Raw genomic sequence first — 24,711 nt, forward strand, 5'->3', positions numbered from 1 at the left:
AATTATAAAACAATAATTATATCTGTTAGGTTTCTTATCCAATACTTTTGAAGCACATTTATATAAAGTATATAAAGAGTAGATTTTCCTGCTTGTGACCATGAAGTAATACAATAAGAAAAATGAGAAAAGACCAAAGAATGCAAAAAGATTATTTGTACCTGGTGGATGACAAAACAGTCAAGACTTGCACTGAAGGAGGGACCCGAACCTAGAGAGCAGAATATGGGCGGGCCTTTTTGCCAGTGAGCAACCAACTATCCAAAACACCTTAGCGACTGCATAGCAGCATGTTGGCAACCAGCCTTAGAACACCTTAGAACTGTGGCTCTCAACCAGGGACCAAGGTCATGAAAATTAAAAATATCCTAAATACATATACACGACCGTTCAAAAGTTTGAGATCAGTAAGATTTTTAAAAAAGTGTCATATGCTCATTAAGACTGCATTTATTTGATCAAAAATACAGTAAAAACAGTAATATTGTGAAAAATTATTACGATTTAAAATAGCGGTTTTACTTTAAAATATAATTTATTTCTGTGATGCAAAGCTGAATTTTCAGCATCATATCCCCCTATAAATACAAAACATCACCCTATAATAAAAATTCTACAAAATTAAGACCCCCAAAGTTGTGTAACCCTTTCAAAACACAAGAATATTCAGTGATGAATATCTGACTCCTCTTTAACCATATTTTCAAATGTAACAAACTTTTCAAAGGTAAAACACTGTCTAATATTATTTGGTAAATTATTCCAATTATTAACAGCTCTTACAGAAAAGCTGAAAGACCAAAATCAGTAACTCTCACTATCACCTCTTGACGAAGCTCTTGTTTGTCTTATATTTTCAGTATGTGAAGAAACAAATTCTTTCAAGGGTGAGGGTGCAAGGTAAAAACATCATAATTCAAAATAGAAATCTACATAGAAATCAAAATAGAAATGCGCTCAACTGTTGCAGCTTTCCTTACGTACCGGAGGGGAAGGTTTTTCAGACTCTGAGACTACACTACACTGTAGCATAAATAGTGCATAATATAAATACATAGTGTGTAGTGTATAGGACCATTGTTCTAGAATCATGGTGGTATAAGTAAATGCCACGTTTGTTTTTTTTAATTTTTTTATATAAAAATCTAGTCTACTTGTAATATATGTAAACACATTTTATATACACTGAAAAAATGTTGTGTAGCATTTACTTTGAAAATATTTTCACTCAAAAAGAATTACGTTGAGCAACACATTGAATTAAACACTTTGATGTTAAGTGTTTTTAATAGGTTAAATATTTGCTGAAGCAGGTCGACTTTGATGGTAAAGTGACTTTTAAATATCATTTGTCCTTCGTGGGGTTCAGGAGGATCAGGTTGCCATGGCAGCAGTAGTAATGAACTTGCTGAATAAATGGCTTCAACCTTTAACCGCATTGATGATTGAGGTTAAGGGTTAACAATGTATTGATTAGAAACAGGTCAAAACTGTCCTGTAGAAATGATGGACAGTTAAACAGAGCTTCCAAAAACATTCAGTAGTAATAGGGCCACGACGGGGCTCATTGTGCTTTGACATCATGTCACATGTCATACAAAGCATTGCGGGCAATAGGTACATTACCATGGTAAAGAATGGTCTGGCTCAGTATAATATTTTTTGCTCTTTGGTTTTCTGCAGAAATGATGCACTTTACCTTTAGCCTTAAGTTACTCCATTAGACTGACCCTGTAGTCTACTTTTGTCATTTTGTCTTCACAGAATAGCATGATAAACAAGGACACATTTATATTCTAGAGTGAAAATAAAACTGCTTTATGGAAATGTTAGCCTCACAGGCTCTCCGTGACCCTCATATGTATAAATAAAAGCGTGTTTCTGCTGACTCATACAGGATATTGCTCTCAGTTCCTTTCAGAAAGTGGATCTGATTCAGTGTAACCCAGAACACATGTAGACGTGTCTTGACTGTGATTTCTTCCCTTATCTTAAGATGCTGGAGGCTTGCTGTCCCAGCCACACTCTTTACAGAATTAAATGTCAGGAAATGTCAAGGCTTTTTAATATACGCTACTAAACTTTTATTAAATTTACTTGATATTCAATCTTTCAACTCACCTTTGTAGTCTTATGCATTATAGCTGTGTTTGCCAGAATTCATTATATACAATTCAGAACTAATATATTTAATAGTTTAGTTTTATGTATTTTTCTATTTTATACAATAAAGAACATGATTATTTATGAAACAATATGGACAGAAGGAATTGAACAAAAATGACTGAATTTGTTAAAATATATATTTTTATATATTAGTTATATTTAATAGTTTAGTTTTATATATTAGTTATACTATTTTATACTTTATTACATGAAGAAGAAATTTGATTATTTATTCGGTGATACTGACAGGAGAAATGGACTGTTATTACAGGAGAAATAAAGTATAATTGTTTTTTTATTAAACATTATATGTAAATGCACTGTAAAACAGTGACTGAAAAAAGACTATGAATAATAGAAGAAAAGTCCTCTTTCTCCAAAATGGTGGATGTTGAATTTTCATGAATTATTAAAGTCCATTGGATACTTCATAGACACAGTCGTCTCTGATTTGACCTGCCGTCATGCAGCTCATTGTTCCATCGGATGTGTAAAGCTGTGATTATATTTGTATCTGTGTAGATATTGGACCATTGTAATGTGCTTCTGGGTGTGTATATGTATGTATGTATGTATGTATATATATATATATGTATGTAGATATAGATATATATAATTTTAGGTAGATTTTTTAGAACATTTTTTGCAGAAGGAGAAGGGAGTGAGTGGATGTGATAGATACAGAGATGTTCTGCCAGGAACGCTGCTGCAGGTGTGTGACTGTGAAGGGTAATGAACCGTGAGCTGGCAGCATTTATTTTTCTCTATCATTCCTCCTACAGTCTCATTCATTACTGTATAGGCTCTTTGTGTTTGGCCAGTATGCGACGACCAAAAAACTCTAGCATAATGGTGGTTAACTTGCCAGAACATCCACACTTTCTTCAGCAAGTGTACAATATAGTTCACTGCTCAGTTTCTTTAAATGAATAGTTCACTCAGAAATTACTATCTGCTGAAAATGTACTCACCCGCAGGCCATCGAAGATGTAGATGAGTTTGTTTTTCATCAGAATATTAGGAGAAATTTAGCATTTCATCACTTGCTCACCAATGGATCCTCTGCAGTGAATGGGTGCCGTCAGAATGAGAGTCCAAACAGGTGATAAAAACATCTCAATAATCCACAAGTAATCCACACATCTCCAGTCCATCAATTAATGTCTTGTGAAGTGAAAAGCTGCGTGTTTGTAAGAAACATATCCATCATTAAGGTGTTTTAACTTTAAACTGTCACTTCTGGCCAAAATACCAGTCCATAATTCATGATAATGCTTCCTCCAGTGAAAAAGTCCATCACCTCTTGCTCTCTCACTCCAAAATCCACCAACGTATTTGTTTAGAACTGCTTTGATTTGTTTAGATTGTTTTTGCTTGTAAATGGTGCTTGTTCCAGAGGACTCATATTTTAGTGGAAGCAATGGTTTCAAGTTAAAGGGGTCATATGATGCGATTTCATTTTTTCCTTTCTCTTTAGAGTGTTACAAGCTTTTCTAATGCTGTATTTTTTATTTTTATTTTTAACGAATATGCAGCTTTTCATTTCACATTTCACAATTGATGGACTGGAGAGGTGTGGATTATTGTGATGTTTTTATCAGCTGTTTGGACTCTCATTCTGACGGCACCCATTCACTGCAGAGGATCCATTGGTGAGCAAGTGATGTAATGTAACAAATCTGTTTCGATGAAGAAACAAACTAATCTACAATCTTGGATGGGCTGTGGGTAAGTAAATTTTCAGCAAATGTTCTTTTTTAGGTGAACTATTCCTCTAATTATGCTATTGCAGCTCTGATTTGCATAAAAACGCTTTGGAGCAGGATAACTACTCCTGTGGTTCTTTGGAAGCCAGTTTAGAACTTAATCGCGGATTTGCAAAGGGATAATAAAGGTTCTTCATAATCGATTTTTATGCAAATGTAAGACAGCCACTTAAGATTTAAGATTTAAAATGATGTAGTCTTGACAGTGTTACTTAGAGTTCTTTATTGCATGTAAGAAGCTCATGTAATTCTATCAGAATTTAATGCTCCAGTATAAACCGTTTTATCCCGATGTCTTTTTTTTCATTCTGCTTTAGATTTGCTCCATTTCTTGAAGGTGTGAGGAACATTTGAGAAGGGGGGCAAATGTCTGCAACATATCTGCTTGTGGATACAATTAATAATTCAGTGGATTTTGGACAGAGCCCCAGGGAGAAGAATGCTACCTGCAGAGAGTTTCAGGCTTTACACTGTATTTATAAGCAGATGTTCAACTGTAGACAGTTTCTGTAGACTCTATTTCTCCTGTTTGACATTGCAAAGTGACACAGCAGAACTAGATTGCTCATATTATAGTCATCAAAGCTGTCTCCTCTGCAGACACACGATATAAATGGTTTCGCTGATTCTTAATGGGATATCTACCCAGAGGAAATGTTATTGATCGGAGGTTGCTCTTACAGAGCTCACGAGACTTAATTGAGTTTCCAGTTATGTTTTAAGTATCTACTTTGTCTCAGATGTTTCTCTTAAAATTCCTTGAGAGAAATAAGCACATCACTGAAAAATTTGGTGTAAGATTTACATTGAAAATTTTCATTCAGAAATTGCTAGTAAATTTCACAAGTATTTAACATTTGATTAAATTTCTACTTCAACATTTAATGTTTAATTTAATGTGTTACTTGTCGTTTCTTTGTATTTTTTGTGAAATTTACTAGCAATTTTTGAGTGAAAGGTTCTACACTCAAATGTGTTTTTTTTTACTCATAAATAATTACAAAGAATCCGTAAGTAACACATTGAATTAAAATGAAATTTTGAAGTAGAAAGACTGAAATAGTATTTTCTTCTAAAATGTACTCCGATAATCTGTTTTATTTACAACTTAAAACATATTTTTTACAGTGCACTTCAGTAATCTTTATTTACAACTTGAAAAAGTATTTTTTACAGTGTAATACACACAATAAGACATTTGTTGACATACAGTAAGAGTTTAGTGCTATAAAATGAACATTATACTGTAGCTCAGGTCATTTGAACTTGGAAGAATTTCATGAGAAATGTGTGAATTCCCATTGAGATCTTAGACTTCATTGTCTTGGCAATTCGTAACAGTTTGAGACGTTGTTGAGATGTCTTCTGATCTTATTTTCTGATGCAAGCAGGAGACTTGAAGGAATAGTTCACCCAGAAATGAACTCTCATCGTTTACTCGCCCTCATGCTGATCTAAACCTGTATAACTTTAAGTGAACACACATGGGGATTTTTTTTCCGTACAACAAAATGATACAGTCCCAGGTCACTGTATTCTTTTGGTGTATGAAAAATATGCTTTTGGTGTATGAAAAAATAGATAGTAATTTGGGTTTGGAACAACATTTTCATTTTTTGCGCAAATTGTGCTTTAAGCAAGTCTCTTTGCTCTCCGTTTAATCTCATGGCTAGTTCCGTTGCATTGCTCGGCTCGCTCTCATTACAGATGGGGTGTCATGTGGAAACGGCCCCTCTATAACTCAAATGATGCCAGTCATAGTGAATCACAGCCTGACTGGAAATAGGGTTTAAATGCAGTTAGAAGGTTTAATGTGGGTGTTATGGGATTACTCCCATAAGCCGCACTCTGTAGAGACTCAACTCACCCACACTGCCATCATTCACTGCCAGCGCTGCTCTACATGTCTCTATTGATTCTGGTTCACTCGTTTATTTAAACCAGCATGAAATATACAGAGATATGCCATCTCAGCTATTCACTGAGACTTCTGACCCTCAACCTCATTCTGATGCTAAATAAAGAACTTAGTCACTCTCTGCATAAAGACTGCTGAGTAGGGCTGTGCAAAAAAATCGAATGCGTTTTTCATGCGCATCTCGTCAGTAAAGCCGTTTCTGGTGATTAGTAGTAAATCTCCAGCATGTGCTTTCAGATGGAGCGGCATTTACTACACAGAGCCGTAGATCACTGACAAGCTACACAAAATCACGTTCAAAATCGCAGGCGATTCATTGCCGATTAAAAAAAAAAAAAGAAAAATAAGAAAAACAACTGGGAAATTATTATTATTTTTAAATGCCATTTAAAATGAGCTTTTAAAAGCATTTATTAGTTTCTTATTTTATTGTTTTAAAACTTGAATTAAATGAACGGTCAATTTAAAAAGTGATTAATTTCCATTTTTATGTTTGAATTATTAAATTGTTAACTGATTCCTTCATTTGATAAAATTGTCAGTCCTAGTCTTCCATTAATATTTTCATTAAATTGCAAAAATAATGTCTGTTTCCAATCAGGTTTCCCAAACATTTAGTACATTTTCAAAGTGCTGTCACAGAGACATGCTGCATGCATATGATTTGTCAGGGATTCAGCACTTAAATGTTCACTGTAATCTGAAGTGTGACCCTTTTTCTGGGTCACACTTTTGGGATGCAGCTGCATTTGTGTACTTCATTGTGATTTCTGTGGGTGTCAGATTGTGGTGTGAGACTGTAGCTGTAGAGACGGAGGCTGCAGCTCATTTCAGAGGATTTTGTGAAGTCAGCAGAACTGATGGCTGGTTTATTGAGTGCCTGGTATAATTAAGTAAAGCATTTGGACAGCAGCACATAAAAGGTCATTCTGCCTTGTATAATTCATCTGCTGTTTATTGTTTATTTGCAATGACACTTTGGTAGTGTGGAAATAAAACAGACAGGGTGACAGATGTGGATAAAGATGAATTTGCATCAGCACATCATATGGCATCAATTCATGATTTGAAAGCAACATTATGGAGAGAGGACTCGTATTTTAGTCTGAAGCATTGGTTGAAGATGATAACGACTTGATGAATTTGTTACTTACAAACTCGCAGCTTTTCACTTTACAAGTCATGTGGATTACTTGTTGACCAGTAAACATTAGATCTTCTTGAAGGTGGACTGGGCCCAATTGGTAAAGAGATTAACTTAAGAGTATGCATGCAAAAGCATCCATGTGTATGTCATGTTTTGAATAAGTTATGCATGCGTGTGATATGCTAATCACCTGTAAGGCCCTGTATAATCCTGCGTGAGCACTTGTTTGCATGTTCCCCTGATACAGATGTGTGCCATCGTATGTCGTTCTGTCACTGATGCGTTTGCAAACACAACTGAAATTATTCTCTCTACCCTTTCATGTTGAATGTCAACTAATGAATCGGTTTGGACGGCTTCATCCGTGCTTTAACAAATACATGCAGATGAGCTGTAAATGCCAGGAAGCCATATTAGCTGAATAATTCATGGGATTACTGTGATGCTGCTGGTGGGATGGCATCACTCGGTGCTGAAGCAGCATATTAACCAGACGCTCAAACCAGATCGTTCAAGATATTGATTTCCGCTGACTTCCCTGTTGCAGTGGCCTAGATATTCAATGCTGGATAATGGGGGTGAGACAGCGTCATGATGAACATCAGTTGTTCTGGTTCAGAATCATCTTCCTTACCGTCAGATTTCTGTCTTTGTGCAGGGTAGAAATGACCTCAGCTGCTGATGTAATGACATTGTGTATGACTTTAGAAATGACCTCATTGTGCATTATTTATAGGCATTTAGTGTCTGTTACAGTAGCTAATGCAATAGTTACATTAGTAGTGAGTTTGCATTGTGGCATTGACTTTCAGCACAAGCAGACGCCACTGGCTTTTTCTTCAGCAAATCCGAACAAATGTTTTTGTAATGATTATGTATTATGTAGGACATAACATGGACACTGTAATGTAGAGGGTTACCAAAATATTCTTTATCTTTATGGCATAAACTGCAGAAACAGAAATTCTGTTTGTTATATTCTGTTGAGTCATGGTGAATTCAGTTATTTAAAAAGGATGTATTACATTATATTGGTTTATGAATTTCTCAGGGAGTCGAACCCCTTTGAGCTACAGGAACATGTTTAGTTTTAGCTGGATATTTTAAAATGGCTTAATATTGTAATATTATGAGACATACAGCACAGAATATAATCAGTCTTAAGAAGATCTGCTGAATTTTAAGTCCTGCTTTTAATATCAGTAGGCAGATGTTTTAAAGTTCATTAGTGCATGTTTTTAAAGGGGTCATATGATGCGATTTAAATTTTTCCTTTCTCTTTGGAGTGTTACAAGCTCTTGGTGCATAAAGAAGATCTGTAAAGTTGCAAAGACTAAAGTCTCAAATCCAAAGAGATATTCTTTATAAAGGTTAAGAGTCAACCACGCCTAAAACGGCTCGTACTAACACGCCCCCACGTCTACGTCACAATGTGGGAAGATTTGCATTTTGCATTTGCATTTGTTTTTATTCTCGCTGTAGTATTGTTATTGCCGCCGCCACCATGTCGTGAAGGCGCTGTGTGTTTCGTTGTGAAAGCGAAACTACTTTGTTTGGCCTTCCAAAAGAGGACGATATCCGCTTCGTCATGCCTGGAGCTGATCCGTGCTGGTCGCTGAGGAAATACATCAACTTCGCGCTGTGGATCACCGGATCGGCTTTCACCGTGGACGAAGCAGAGTCCAGCCCGGGGTCGTCACATGTGGTTGCCGCAAGCCGTTCTAAAGCCCGCCCGCCGCCGCTCACTCAAGCCAGCCTCCGCTCACTCAAGCCGGGCTCCACTCACTCTAGGCCTCCGTGTGTTTCGTTGTGAAAGCTAAACTACTTTGTTTGGCCTTCCAAAAGAGGACACGACTAGAAATCAGTGGTTAAGTTGTATTTACAACACTTTTCCAGAACAGTTCAACCCAAATATTCAGATGTGTGCAGCACATTTTATAGAGGACTGTTTCCTGATCCTGGTTGGTACGCGTTTCAGAAAGGCGGGGCATAGAGGAGAAACAATAATGTACAGTATGTGGAAAATGTGTTTTTTTAACCTTAAACCGCATAAAGACATTTCATTACACCAAATACACCAAATAATGTTCTTTTTAGCAACATCATATGACCCCTTTAAAAGGTTAACAGTTTTAGTGTTTTATATACTATTATAAGATTTAATAATATTTTGAATTAGTTTTTATGAAATTTTAGTTTGTCATGTGCTTTTGCAATTGTTTACACACACACACACACACACACACACACACAAATCTCTGTTTAGCTTTATTTTTATTTTAGTTTTAGTATAAATGTTGCTTTGGCAACTAACTGAAAGTTTAAGTTTTTCATCTAATATTTATATTGTATTTAATTTCAGCTTTATTTTCATTAATGCAAACAATTTTCAAAAGTTTGTTTTAATAACAACACTGAAAAAAGTGTCATATTTATTGTCAAGTATAAAATTGAAATATGTAGTTTTTTTAAAATACGGTTTAAGTAGTTTGACTATTATTTGTCATTGTATTTTATCATGTTGCCATGTAAAATGGCATTTGTTGCTGAGATGGCAATATGCATAATCCTCACTGTAAGTGATGTGAAAGAGTTGATCCGGGATTAAACAGAGTATGATGGAGATTGAAAGCATCTTAAATGATTTTGGTGACATTAATTTATAGGTTTCTATTCCCAATGGATCCAATATTTTAGAGTTTTGTGGCTTAGTTTAGTTTAGCTTTGAGTTCATCTATATGTACGGTGGCCGAGAGAGCTCAACGCGCTGCAACTTCAGAAAACACATGCAAATAGAAAAAGCACCAGCAAATCAAGAAAACATCTTCATCAGTTTGACAGCAGGTGCTGCAAATGCTCACAACGCAAACAAATAAAGAAACACACTGCAAATGCTCACAACACAACCAAATAAATAATTTTGTTTGCAGCACGTTTCTTTGTTTGGTTGTGTTGTCTGCATTTGCAGCGCGTGTGTTGGCAAATTGATGAAGTTGTTTTCTTAATTTGCAGGTGTTTTAATGTGCAGCGCATTGAGCTCTCTCGGCCGCCGTATATATATGCTCTATATGTGCTCTAAATAACACCTATAACTTCTAAATGTGTGTATCTGGGAAAATGCATGAAACCATTGACGATTCATTTTTGTTTTAATAAAATGCTCTCTGCAATGAGAATATACTCTGGAGGATTTCAGAATTGTAAGCCCAGCAGCTCAAATATGCATTCTGGAGGGTTTAATGTTTCCTGAACCAGCTGTGCAGTGTGTTTTGTCTGTGATTTGGCATTTTTATCCATGTCGGTATTATTTTTTTTCTTCAAAATAGAAAATAATTCCCTAAGATGAGAAATCCCTTTCTTTAAATGCTTTTCTAATGCTTCACCATGAGAGCCACTTTACATGCTGTCATCTATGACAGTGACCACCATTAGATTTGCATCCCAAATTACCTCTGACTATCCATATTTAACTAAATCTGGCAGCTCTTTTAATATTAATGGGTGCTGTGCACTCGTACTACTTTTAAATCAATTTTAAATCATCCTTTCTTTTTTTGTCTTCTCTCTGAACAGCTCTAAACCAAAAAGGCCAGTCCTCAGGATCACGCTGTGTTTCACCATGAATGTTGCCGTATCACCGATGGCCAGTGAGGCTTCCTCCCCTATGATAACCTCTGTGACTCCCACCCTGGAACCCGGCCCCGATAACCACGATGATCCGTGTGGGCCCAGCGTCAGCGGGGACGAGCCAACCCAGAAACAAGATCCCTACCGCAGGTACCAAAAACCCCCTCCTCTCCACACAGGGGCCGACTGGAAGGTGGTTCTGCACCTGCCAGAGATCGAGACCTGGCTGAGGACCACGACGGAGAGAGTCAGAGACCTCACACACTCTGTGCAGCAAGACAGCATCAATAGACACGTGGATGTGCACCTGGTACAACTCAAGGTAAGAGTACATGAATGCTTGATTCTGATGGGTCAGTTGCAGCATTGAGGAGACCGATATTTTTGTGTGATGATGCTGAATGCATATTTGTCCATGGCAACATAATGGTGCTATTTATTTCTGTTCAGAAGTTTGGGGTCGGTAAGATTTTATGTTTTTAAAAGAAGTCTCTATATACTCACTAAGGCCGCATTTATTTGGTCAAAAATACAGTAAAAACATTAATATTTTGAAATACTGTTACAATGTAAAACAACAGTTTTCTATTTTAAAATATTGGACTTCATAGTATTTTTAAGGATGAGCATAAACCTTTGATAGATGGTTAGAAGCTCAGCATGAAAACGAATGTCACTGGAACAAAGAACTGGTATGAGAACTGGGTTAGAAGAAACTTAAAATAGAGAAACATATGTTACATTTTAGATAAATATGTTAGTGAACTAATTCATAGAAAAAGTAACTTGAATTACAGATTAGTAACGTAAAAATTAGTATTGTTGCAATTTTTTTCTAATTTGGAGAGCTATTTTTGTAACAGAATCTCAAAGCTAATCTACTGGATCATTTCAGATCAAATCACTATTTCATGTCCATTGCATTTATTTATTAAGTAGCTGTGTGATACAGTCCTACTCACATTGTCAGGGTGTATTTTGTTTGAGCACATTGATTCATGGTCCAAAATGCACATTTACCAAGCATCAAATGAATGTGTTTTAAGAAATATTTGTATTTAAGATTAATTTTCTCAATTTGCCAGCCATTGGCAGGTGTGGTACAAAAATAATTTCTGGACTCTGCATGGACCCTAAATGATGAAAAACTATATGCCTAAATTCCAGTCTTTTAGTCTGATCATTAAAGGAGCAGTTCACTTCCAGAACAATAATTTACAGATAATGTACTCACCCCCTTGTCATCAAAGATGTTCATGTCTTTCTTTCTTCTGTAGTAAAGAAATTGTTTTTGGAGGAAAACATTTCAGGAATTTTCTCCATATAGTGGACTTCTATGGTGCCCGCGAGTTTGAACTTCCAAAATGCAGTTTCAATGCAGCTTCAAAGGGCTCTAAACGATCCCAGCCGAGGAAGAAGGGTCTTATCTAGTGAAACAATCGGTCATTTTCTAAAAAAAAAAAAAATTTATATACTTTTTAAACTCAAACGCTCATTTGTATAGCTCTGCAATTTCAATTATTTGCTTTCATCGACTCTTGAACCCCAGTGTGGGGAAACCACGGTCATATATTTGATGACTGGAAGATATCCCATATCATCAAGTGTTTGATTCAGTGATAATGAGATCATAGTGAGAGTTTCAGTGTAACTCTCACAGCTGAGCGGCTGAAACCCTCTGCTCCACTTTCAGATTGAGAAACTATTACATAACACTGTCTGAAAGAATGAGGTTTCAGTAACATCATTGTTTTGTGTTCTCATTTCATCTTTTGCGTTTGTTGAGGTCTAATCAGAACGGTGTGCTCAGCGGTCTTTAATTAGACGTTCACCCTCTCAATGTCTTTATGAGGGAGAATCAGGCAGCCTGTGGATCTTCTTCATCATGTTACGGCTCAGATAAACAGCTGCTCACAACATTATGAGAGCCATTCAAAGAACCAGAGGATTGTTTTGAAACTGAGACAGAAGGAAGTGTTTTAACCTCAAAAATCAACACGCTTTAGTTTTAAATAAGTGAAAGTGAAAAGGAAACTGGCTGCGTCACAGTTCCTCTTGGCGAAGTCTGTGCATTATTAATGTGTTACAGGAATCTCTTCTTTAACTGAACGTGTGTCACAGCCGCTGGAACGTGACCTGCTGGTTTCCTCTCTTCCTCCAACATTGCATTTGTTCATTTGTCTGCTGCTCTGTGCTGTTAAATAACACACTGCAGTCGCTGGTGTCACGGCGTTTTACAGCCAGTCTGAGAAGCTGCCTTTCCTGTTAATAAATCATGTGTGAGGCTTTTAGAAAGAGTGTGTGTGTGTGTGTGTGTGTGTGTATGAGAGTCTCTGAAGCAGAGCTTTTCTCTCATTGGTCACATGGCATTGTCATTGCCACCACAGTTACATCTTTTTAGCTGCTGTATGAAATTAGATTGTGCCATTAGGCTATTAACAATCAAATAATTTCAGTCTGTTCTGAACAGTTTGAATGCCACTTAATGTAATGATGCTTTATAAAGGTCAAGGTCAAGGTCAGTTTATTTATATAGCACATTTAAAAACAGCTAGTGTATGCCAAAGTGCTGTACATATACAAATAAAGTAAATATAGAGATTAAGAGAATAAAAAGAAATGACTCAAAAACACATAATCAATACAAAACACATTAACATACACAAACATACATTTCATCCAAAAGCCAAGGAATACAGATAAGTCTTCAGGCGGGATTTAAAAACAGGAAGGGAAGGCGCAGATCTAATGTCCAGAGGTATGCTGTTCCATAGTCGAGGACCGGCTACAGAAAAAGCCTGATCCCCCTTAAATTTCAAGCGAGAGCGAGGTATATGAAAGAAAAGTTTATCAGAGGATTTGAGAACTAGATCTGAGATAAAGAAACTGTTGGTGAAAAATGAGGTGATTAAATTTGCCCAATTATGCAAATGATTAATAAACTATTCTAATTAAATATATACATAATTTTAACACACACACACACACACACACACACACACACACACACACACACTCACAAACATACAGACAGATATAATTCCAAATTATGTAAATTATAATTGTAATTTATAATTTACATAGGACAAGCCATTCATTTGTAATTATTATGATAATTTTTTTTACTTCTGAGCGGTATTGTGCATAATGTGGCAAATGTATTCTAATAATTAAAATTATAATAAAGTTATAAATGTAAAAATGATATATAATTATATTTTATATAATTATGTATAGTTATAAATATATAATTATAAATTAAATAAATGTATATTATGAACCCAGTAAATCAACAGATTGGTCATAATTGACAGCAGTTGTTTATCAAAAGTGCAAATCTTTAAGATTATGAACAACCCTTAGTTTTCACCATTATATTTGATAATCTTGAGGTCTGATGAAGGAAAATAAGTCATGTTTATAATCTAATATAGCTGAAGATGTTTCATAGTTTTAATAGCGAGTGTTGCACCTTCATTTTTTCCAGTATGGCATTCTGATTTTTTCCTTCTTCTCTTTTTTTGGTTGGTTGAGCACTGTTTTCTGCTTCTTTTGTGGACCGTTATAAAACCTCCTTCCCTCTCTCTCTCTCTCTCTCTGTTGATGCTTTGTGTTGTTGTTGTTTCTTGCTGAATCCAGTGTTATTTTGAGGGGGTGACTGAAGGCTTTGTGTTTAGTATCAGCAGACAATGAGTCAGTCGGGCAGCACACATCTGCTTCTCCATGAGAGGCCACAGAGCTCAGCACGGACTGGTACTCCTACACGACTGTAGTGCGCCTCAGTGACTCACATTCAGACTTCCTGCGAGCTTCCTGCTGAAGCTCAACACTTCAGAGCTGAGACATTTAGGACCACTGATTCTTCATCATGTGTGCGGTGATTTTAGAACTGAGCTTTCAGTATGTATTATGAATGCTGGAAAATGCATCATGTCGACAATCATATGCTTTCAGGAGGAATTTTGAGGCAATTACAGATGACAAAAACATCTTTTCAGTCTCTCAGAAGCAGTCACATGTCTCTTCTTCCCTGTTAAATGAATTATTTAGCATCTTTTCAACTCTTGTGGCAAGGTGTTCATAAACTATATATTGGCTTTGACTTTCAAGCATACAACGCCATCTTGTGGAGAAGATCAACACTACTGTTCAAGAGTCTGGGATCCGTTAGATTTTTATTAATTTTTTTCAGAAATGAATACTTTTATTCAGCAGATACACATTTAATTGATCAAAAGTGACAGTAAGACTTAAACGATTCTGTTTCAAATAAATGCTGTTCTTTTGAACTTTCTATTCATCAAAGAAAAAAAAATCTATGTCATGGTTTCTGCACAAATATTAAATAGACTGTTAAATATGTATAACTGTTATAAACTCAACATTGATAACAAGAAATGTTTGAGCAGCAGATCAGTGTATTAGAATGATTTTTGAAGGATCACGTGACACTGAAGACTGGAGTAATGATGCTGAAAATTCAGCTTTGCATCACAGGAATAAATTACATTTTAAAATATTTTCAAATAGAAAACAGATTTGAAATTGTAATATTTCACAATATTATATATTTTTCTGTATTTTTGACTAAATAAATATGGCCTTTGCAAGCAAAAGATACTTTTTTTGAAAACATTAAAACTGTAACTCTAGTTTATAATTAAATTATGAACACCCATTTGCTCATGCATGTCTATTTTATATATATAATGGTGTTTTGTATAAGGTAGCCTTTATATATATGAGAATGCATGTCCAACTGTTTTTTATATAATTGTATTTTATATAAAGTAGCCTTTAGTATGTCATATGCAAGTACATTGCTGTTACTGCTTGACAAACTGTTGACCAAAAGATGGCATCACTAACAAAGAATCATGAGAGAACGTCAAGATGTCTGTCAATGATGGATGGATAGATAAACAGTACAGAACTGGTTCTAAGAGGAATATTCTGGTTTGCAGTAGCAGCTGTGTGTAGTATGTAGAGAGTGGACACACTAGTGGACATCAGTGCAAAGAGATCAGCACACAGCTGTGATGTCCACATACCCCAGTGAGACCAGCCTACAGAACAATGTCTGCAGACACACCCTTATTCCACAGATCAGATGTACAGTATGAGAAGGATTCACACACACGCGCACACACGCGCACACACACGCACACACACACACACACACACACACGCACACACTTATAAAGCACACTTGCATTGGCACTAATAGCATGTAATAGCATGTTAGCAGTTGTCAGGACACCGGTTGTACACATGCTCTCTCACGTCTGTATTTTTACCCAGTTGAGACCAGATCAGTTCACGTGGACATACATTTAGAGTGATGTAATCTTAGTACTGTGGAGAATCCAGAGAATTCAGCTCCATCTACAGAGAGCGAATGGTGTTCAGTGGGCTGAACGGTCTGTGTGATTTGCAAATGTGCCAAAGACTTCAAACTTTGTGCCATTTTCATGTTGTAGTGGTTTTTAAATATTTTCTAATACAAGGTCATAATAGAAAACTCATTTGCAAAGTTCTGCACATTTCTTGTCTTTTTGCGTGTTTGTTTATGCAATATTTGTCCAAAATGCTTAATTTTCAAATACCAATAAGATTGCAGTACTCCCGTTTTTAAATCTATTTGGTAGAATTAAAATGGATAGATTCTGTTTGGGCCTGTTAGTTAGTTAAGGTAAATTTTTACTAGCTACTTGACCATTTTATAGCCCTGAATATAGATTCTGTTGTTGTTTTCTTACAAAACATTACTGTAGTGATGTTTTTAAGAATTTTTTCTTAGTACTGTGGAGAATCCAGAGAATTCAGCCTCATCTACAGAGAGCGAATGGTGTTCAGTGGGCTGAACGGTCTGTGTGATTTGCAAATGTGCCAAAGACTTCAAACTTTGTGCCATTTTCATGTTGTAGTGGTTTTTAAATATTTTCTAATACAAGGTCATAATAGAAAACTCATTTGCAAAGTTCTGCACATTTCTTGTCTTTTTGCGTGTTTGTTTATGCAATATTTGTCCAAAATGCTTAATTTTCAAATACCAATAAGATTGCAGTACTCCCGTTTTTAAATCTATTTGGTAGAATTAAAATGGATAGATTCTGTTTGGGCCTGTTAGTTAGTTAAGGTAAATTTTTACTAGCTACTTGACCATTTTATAGCCCTGAATATAGATTCTGTTGTTGTTTTCTTACAAAACATTACTGTAGTGATGTTTTTAAGAATTTTTTCTTATGCTCACAAAGGATGCATTTATTTGATCAAAAACACAATAAAACAGTAATATTGTGAAATATTATTAAAATTGGAAATAAGTTTTTTCTATGCGAATATATTTTAAAACATAATTTATTTCTGTGATGCAAAGCTGAAATTTCAGCATCATTACTCCAGTCCTCAAATCATTCTAATAAGCTGATTTGCTGCTCAAGAAACATTTTATAGCCCTTGAATGAAGATTCTTTTGTTATTTTCTTAAGAAAAATCACTGTAGCAGTACCATGTTGTTATTATTATCAATGTTGAAAACAGTTGTGCTGCTTCATATGTTGATGAATAGACAATAGTGTCACGCTTGTACAACAACGAGGAGCGTGGAACGAGGAGACGCAGGAGATTTCACAGTAAACACAGTCTTTAATCCTTCCAACACGGGATACACAGGGCTGCCAGGAACACATGTAGCACAAGACGAACATTCAATATCGGACAAGGGAGAATGGCACAGGCTAGAACTTAAATACAAGGGATAATTGGGGAACACAGGTGACATCAATGGAACATAATCAAACTAAACGAGGACAGGAACTTGACCAAATAAGGAAACACAGGAAGGACTACGGGGCAAAACAGGTACAAAAGTCTGACAAATAGAGGCAAAGAATGGCATTTAAAAAAAATATATATATAAATCTTCTGTAACATTATAAATGTATTTAGTGTCACTTTTGATCATTTTAATGCATCCTTGCTGAATAAAAGTATTAATTTCTTTCAAAACATCTTAATGAACCCAAACTTTTGAACGGTGTATGATTAACACATTTGTATATTTACATGGTTTTCCAAAGTATAACTTCATCAAATACCATGGTATTTCCATGATGGCAAAACATTTGAGGTATTTACTATGATACATTTAATAATTTTGAAAACGAATAGTGTGTCAATGCAGAATACAGCATACTTCACAAATTTTACATCAAGAAGCTTTTAGATTTTCTGAAGAATCTTTTGCATCTTCAGAGAGATTAACATTATTTTTATATTTGTTTTCATTGTTTCAAATTCATAGATAAAAATGCAAATGTCGATGCTTACGATGCATTTGCTTGAAATCTACTGTGCCAAATAAAATGATCTGCATTATGAAGCATTTTAGTATGCAAATCCTTAACACAGCAGTAAATAAACCTGATTTTTTTGCACATATAGGTTGTATTATGCTGTACAATGTAATGTACTAGCCTTGTTGGTGTTAATGCTAATGTGGAAGCCCCAGTATGTGCTGTGACCTTAGCGTCTCCAGTTACGCCTCAAACCCTGTGTAATTCCCCCCGCAGCAGCTGCCCATGCTGGTGGGCCAGACAAAGTGAGAGCAGTACGAGGGCTGCTGGAGGGAGGGAGAGGTCAGGTCCCAAAATAGCCCCTCGGTGTGGTGAGACAGCCCCTCCTCCAGAGAGAAAGACAGAATGGAAGAAACAGGCCAGTGAAGTGAGTGAGGAAGAGATACACAGAGAGAGAGAACGACAGCATATCAGACAGCATGAGCGCACAGAGCTGTCACATCTGACATCAGATCTGACACACATCAACGCCGCATGCAGCGCAGAGCACACTAAACCAATCTCTGACTTCATTCTCTTTGATTCATTGTGTTTTACTTCAGCCAGCGAGCAGGTAAGAGGACGGATCAACTGACACGCTCAAGTATTTTTCTAACAGGAAGTCACTGATGGGTTGACATTGCTGAGATTGTTTGAAATATTGTTAGGGTGGGAAGTCGAGTGGCTGTGTTTCTTTTATGGATAACTGAGTAGGCTGGGTTTGTGTTTGGTGATTTATAAATGATAAAGGCTAAGAAATGACGTGTTTTGTAGGAAAAGTTTTATGTATTATTTTGCATTTGGAAATGGAAGAACTTTTATTGCAAGTTCATTTACGTGAGAGTGTTTGTATCCATGTGCTTGTGTCATCAGAGGTCACATGGTATTGAGAGGGCAGCTGTGGCGCGCTTACACCGTTCCCTGTCACTTTCACTGGCTAGTGATGAAAAAGTACCTAAAAGTACCATAGTACTACCAAGGTTTTTTGTACAACGGTGTAACTATCGTTGTACACGGTTTAACATTTTTGGGTCGATAGGTTTTTCAAAAGATGTTTGAAAGAATTCTCTTATGCTCACCAAGGCTGTATTTCTTTGATAAGACAGTACTATAGTGAAATATTATTACAATTTGAAATAACAGTTTTCTATGTGAATATATTTCAAAATGTAATTTATTCCTGTGATGCAATGCTGAATTTTCAGCATCATTACTTCAGTCTTCAGTGTCACATGGTCCTTCAGAAATCATTCTAATATGCTGATTTGTTGCTCAATAAACATTTCTTATTATTATTGCTGTTAAAAATTGTTGTGGAATAGTATTAATTTCTTTGGGGGAAAATTCTTTTTTGGTGTACATATACGTACAGTTAGCTGGTCAGTTTCACAAAATAAAGACTAGGTGATCAGGGTCTTGTGTGACCCTGAATGGTGTATTTTGTGACATTGACCTTGGAAAATAGGACATCAAATATTGATTTGAGTGGGGGGGAAGACACCACAGAGTCATATGAGAGACTTGAAACCTGCACAGCTATGTAAGAAATTGAGACATTGATCAATTAAATATTTTTGTGGTCATTATAATGCTGCAGTTGACCAATAAGAATCAATTAAGAGTAATTTGAATCATTAGAGAGTCAAACATACCAGATACTGTTTAAAATCAACCCTGATATGTTTTAAGCTTGAAAATGCTTAGTGTAAAAGCATTTGTTTTGTTCATCGGCTATTTAATAGCCAAACTAAAGTAGTTCTCCCACTATATCATTTAAATATATATTGAATTAGATATTTGAATCTATTTGATGTGATTCTTGTGTGATTTTTCTGTTACAATAAATCTTGACACTATCTTCAGGGGACCTTTTGGTTTGATTAAGTCATCATAATCTGTATTACAGTATGTGTGCTGCAGTAGGTGATCTATGAACCCTGTAACATGGTCAGCTTGTACTCTACTGTTTGTTTTTGAGCCAGCGAGGCAGGAGTGTATGGGACCTGCTGCATTTTGGCGGCATGTCTGACCTACATTCAGCGGTGCCGTGTTATATTAGGGAGTGGACGACACCGTATCAGAGATGCTGCTGGCCACAGCTCTGGTGTTGCTATGTTGACAACGAGCTGCAGTTGTTTTGGCATGTCTGCCATGCCCCATGAATGCTCCTGTGAACTATATTCTCTCTCACCTTTCTCTTAATTGTCTCAATGCTTTTTAGGTTCTGACATTTTCACACGTTTTGGACAAAATACTGAACTAGTTTGTTTTTCAGAAAGAAAACAAAACATACACAGTGATGTCAAAGATGCAGTTGCCACTTGGATTGATATTATGTTTTTAATGCAGTTAAATACAAATACAATTTTATTTTATTTTATGATGCAATTACAATTATAGCAAAGTGGCAAAATGTTTCAAAAGGAAGTTACAGTTTATGTCCTTGGAAACATGTCCTATTTTGACTCCTAAATTAAAAGTTTTTATAAATGACAGTGTTTTAAGTTTGGTAAGATGAGGCAACTGTCAGACTTTCCTAGCAGCTGAGCCTCCCGACTTACACAGACTGGGGGAGGGAACATGACATGATCCAACCACAAACAGTGGACCCAAACTGTATTTGGACACTTAAGGTACACTTTAAAAAGTCTCTCATTGCATTACTTTGTAGAAAAAATGCAATTGTTATCTGACTTCACATGCAATCACTGTCTAATGTAATGAATGACACAGTAGGACATCTTGGAAAATGCTAACTTTAGCCTGATAGCACTGAAAGAGAACGGACCACCCTCCCAGCAAATTGCTGTCCAAAAAGCCATGCCTCCTGAACGTATATATGCACACAGACCAGACAACCAGAGACAACATTACTACAATACATCATGTGTCATTCATCGGTGAGAAAACTTCATAGTACAGTTATTTTTCCGTACATTTCTGCCATATGTACATTGACTGACAGTCACCACTGATAAGCTACCACTAAATATTGTAGAAACTTAATTTGCTGTAAAGTTGCTTTGCAATGATTTGTATCGTGAAAAGCGCTGTACAAATAAACTTGAATTGAATTGAAGTTTGTAAAAGTACCAGGAAGGAAGATCAGGTTGTTGATGTTTGCCTGCCATTCTCGCTCTGTCTGGTCCGCGTACGTGAACACGCTGATGACGTATCCTATCTGCGCGAACCGGGTGCACAGAGGTATGCAAATACATATGTTGACAGACAGGTTGGAAAGCCAATCAAAACGCTCGGAACGAGCATTTTGATTGGACGAACATTTCTTGGTCCTACGCCTTCCACAGAATATATAAATACAGATAAATACATTTAGACCACTTAACTTAATGATTGCTTTCGGGATGTGAAGAGACTTTCAACCAGCATAACAAAAAATGTTTCTGAAGACAATCACCTTTTGCACCTTTAAGTTGAGAATTAAATGTCCAAATACGTTTTTGGGGTCTATTTAAATGTGCAGTTGCTGTGTAGTGTTCCTACACCATCTCATCTTATTCTGTTTTGTGATCTCATTTTCTGAAATTAGTTACTGCTTCTGAATCTAGCCTTTTAATATCAGCCCATGGCTGCTTGATTTATGATTTGAACCACAGTGACAGTAAAAGAAAAGCCCCCTAGACCTAGTGACCCACGGTCGTAAATGTGCTCTTCGCTGCTGTGACTTTCACATCAGATGAACCTGATGAAACAAGCAACTGGTTAGCAACTATAATGATATTATATATATCCCAATAAGATCCCAGTGAAATCATCTTAAAATCATAAAAATGTCAAGTAGCACAACAGCACTGTACAGTACTACATACATTCATTTTGAACGGTAGTGTATATGTTGTGAAAGGCGTAATTTACTTGGAAAACCACATGGGCAGTGTGGTGCTCTTTGGTATATTCTGAGATCTCTGTATTATTCACTTGTCATGAGAAAATGAATCAAATGTCCCTCCATTTCCTCTTACATGGATACATAACATGGTGATGTTGTTTCTCTTGTGCCTGGCTGAAGGTGGGTTCAAGTAGTCTTCACTTGACTGAAGTTTAGTTCCTTTTAGCAAAACAATATTAAATGCTAAAACTCCAGAAAAGCCTTGAAATGGTATTTGGTATGCATGATGCAGATATATCCTGTTGAGTAATTCAATCTTTGCATCAGTGAGTCGTGATTCTGGAAAAATCTCTCTTCTTTCAGAGAATTCTAAAGTAATTGTTACTCATGTCCCGTTCTTTCTGCTCTTTCTCGTGAATTGTAATTCATATGAACTATTTTGTCTGAACATTCAACGTCTTCCATATTTTAATATGGATATCCTGTGGGTTCTGGGTTGCTGATGGAAATAGGTATTTTAGCACAGGAGGAAGTAGTTGAGAAAGCCACATGATCAGAAATTGTGCTGTAGGAATCCAGTGCCATCATATGATGTGTAATTCCATGCATAAAATAGCAGATCATAATATCAGTTGACTGACTATGCATTTGTCTGTCTGATAGGACATCTGTGAAGACATATCGGATCATGTCGAGCAGATCCATGCCCTGTTGGAAACCGAGTTCTCCCTGAAGCTCCTGTCCTACTCGGTGAACATCATAGTGGACATCCAGAGCGTGCAGCTCCTCTGGCACCAGTTGCGAGTGTCCGTGTTGGTTCTGAAAGAGAGGCTTCTCCAGGGCCTCCAGGACTCCAACGGCAACTACACCCGCCAGACTGACATACTGCAAGCCTTCAGCCAGGATCACAACGAGGTCAGATACATCTCCAAAACATCATCCAAATTAAACCACCTAAAGCGGGTACATCCCTTACTAATTCACAAGGACAGAAAGTTAGGGGAGTGTACCATAAACTCATTTGATATACCCTTGACCAAAGACATTCAGAATAGGCAACCCTTGCAAACATGCTTTTCTAGCAAACACTTGCAGTGAAGTGCACTTGCTTATCTTAGATCAATTCAGGATTGATTTCATTACATTTTAAATTTGAGTTTGCAAATGTTTGCAAATGAATGTTTGTTTTTGTGGTCTTGATCATCTTTAGGCTCGGCTGGACGCTTTGACAGAAGTGGACGACTCTGGCCAACTGACTATTAAATGCACTAAGGACTACTTCTCCTTGGACTGCGGCATCACTGCTTACGAATTGAGCGATTACAGCCCCATTGACGACCCAGAAGGTCGAGGGCCACGCTCCCTTTATCCAGAGTTGGAGCAAGACTTTCCAGAACTGCTTCAGAGTGTGGATCTCCTAAACATCGCAGCCTCTAGACAAAACCAGGTGTCATCTCCACCTGCAGAAGAGTCCATTTCCTCCACCCAGGAACCTCAAGAGACAATCAGTGGCCCCACCAAAGAAGAAAGCACACCAGATTCAGCAATGCAGGGAGATTGTGGCTTTGGCCTTTCCAAACGCCCTCTTCAAAGTGGCTTTAAGAGTGATGTGTCTCCTACACAGCCTTTGCCTAAAAAGCCCATGTACCTGGAGGGTGATGGGGACACAAGGTGCACTAGGTCTTCGCCTCTCCAGTACCAGGCTGACATGAGTAGAAGCACACCCTCCCTTCTGGATACACCGGATCGCTCGAAGTTCTGGCTGGAGCTGGAATCAGTCTATCCAGGCAATGGGAGTCAGTCCTATGAGAGTCTCCATTCCGTAAACGGAAGGAACTTGCAGATAAGTCTCAAGAGACCATCGGAAGTCCCTCTGGAGAGACGCTCATCGGAGGCCATGCAGGGATTCCACACGCAGAAGCACTTGACAAACTTCAAGACTATGCACTCCAAAGCCAAGCAGGCTTACAGTGACTCTTCCAGCCCTCCACCATCTTCAGGGGAGGACATCTCAGACCCTGACCAGCGGGAAATGTCATCCAGTCCAGACGATCAAGCTCCCACCACAGGTTCTCTCTGGATCATGAACCAGAATGCTCTGTGCATCTCCAACCCATCTGGAAGCCCCAAAGAGCAATGGTATGGCTCAGATGAGTTCCTCGCTCTTCCCGCCCAGCTGAAAAAGACAGAGATGTTGGCGATGAAGCTGGAAAGCCTCGCTCAGGCTTTACCACAAAGGAGCCTGCAAGAGTCCATCCAGGACGTGGATGACTGGGAGCTTACTGAGGTCAACCCTGATTGGGAGAGCAGCAATGATCTTCTTTTGCTTCACTCCTATAAGAAGCCCTCCCGAGCCGGCCGCTTTTCACCTACCTCATCGAGCGACGTGGCACCTTCTCTGGATGAAAGCATCGAGTCTGGCCCACTCAGCGACCTGTTGTCCGAGGATGAGGGGGCGCGAAGTACACCTGAATCCAGGGGTAGAAATATATCGGCTGGCCAGCCCAATGCACCAAAGATGATGTTTCAGTGCACACCCTTGATACAGCAACTACTAGCAGATATTCAGCACCAAGAGAACTACCATGATGTTTGGGCGAAGCTAGAGGTAAGAGATTTCTGCTTTTTGGAATAGTATTCTTGTATAACTTTTCCAAGGACTATTTTTGAAATTGAATAATTACTTACTGAGTACTGTGCAGTATATGCTGTATACTGTGCCGTATATACTAAAAACCATGCAGTATATGCTTTATACCAGGGCTGTCCAAACTCGGTCCTGGAGGGCCGGTGTCCTGCAGAGTTTAGCTCCAACTTGCCTCAACACACCTGACTGGAAGTTTCTATGCCTAGTAAGAGCTTGATTAGCTGGTTCAGGTGTGTTTAATTAGGGTTGGAGC

The 24,711-nt window shown here is 37.3% G+C and overlaps 1 protein-coding gene across 1 annotated transcript in view; it reads left to right on the forward strand.

Moving 5' to 3' along the window:
- The window catches only part of LOC107729275 (A-kinase anchor protein 6-like), a 154,391-nt gene that overhangs the window by 5,430 nt on the left and 124,250 nt on the right, over positions 1-24,711 (forward strand). Inside the window, exons 3-5 of the mRNA XM_016539732.1 lie at positions 10,573-10,946; positions 22,475-22,726; positions 23,022-24,419. Coding sequence (XP_016395218.1) covers positions 10,617-10,946; positions 22,475-22,726; positions 23,022-24,419 — 1,980 coding nt within the window. The 5' untranslated portion in view covers positions 10,573-10,616. The remainder of the gene's footprint in view (positions 1-10,572; positions 10,947-22,474; positions 22,727-23,021; positions 24,420-24,711) is intronic.

The sequence above is a fragment of the Sinocyclocheilus rhinocerous genome, unplaced genomic scaffold (assembly GCF_001515625.1).
Source record: "Sinocyclocheilus rhinocerous isolate Xijiao unplaced genomic scaffold, SAMN03320098_v1.1 scaffold1268, whole genome shotgun sequence".
Taxonomy (NCBI): Eukaryota; Metazoa; Chordata; class Actinopteri; order Cypriniformes; family Cyprinidae; genus Sinocyclocheilus; species Sinocyclocheilus rhinocerous.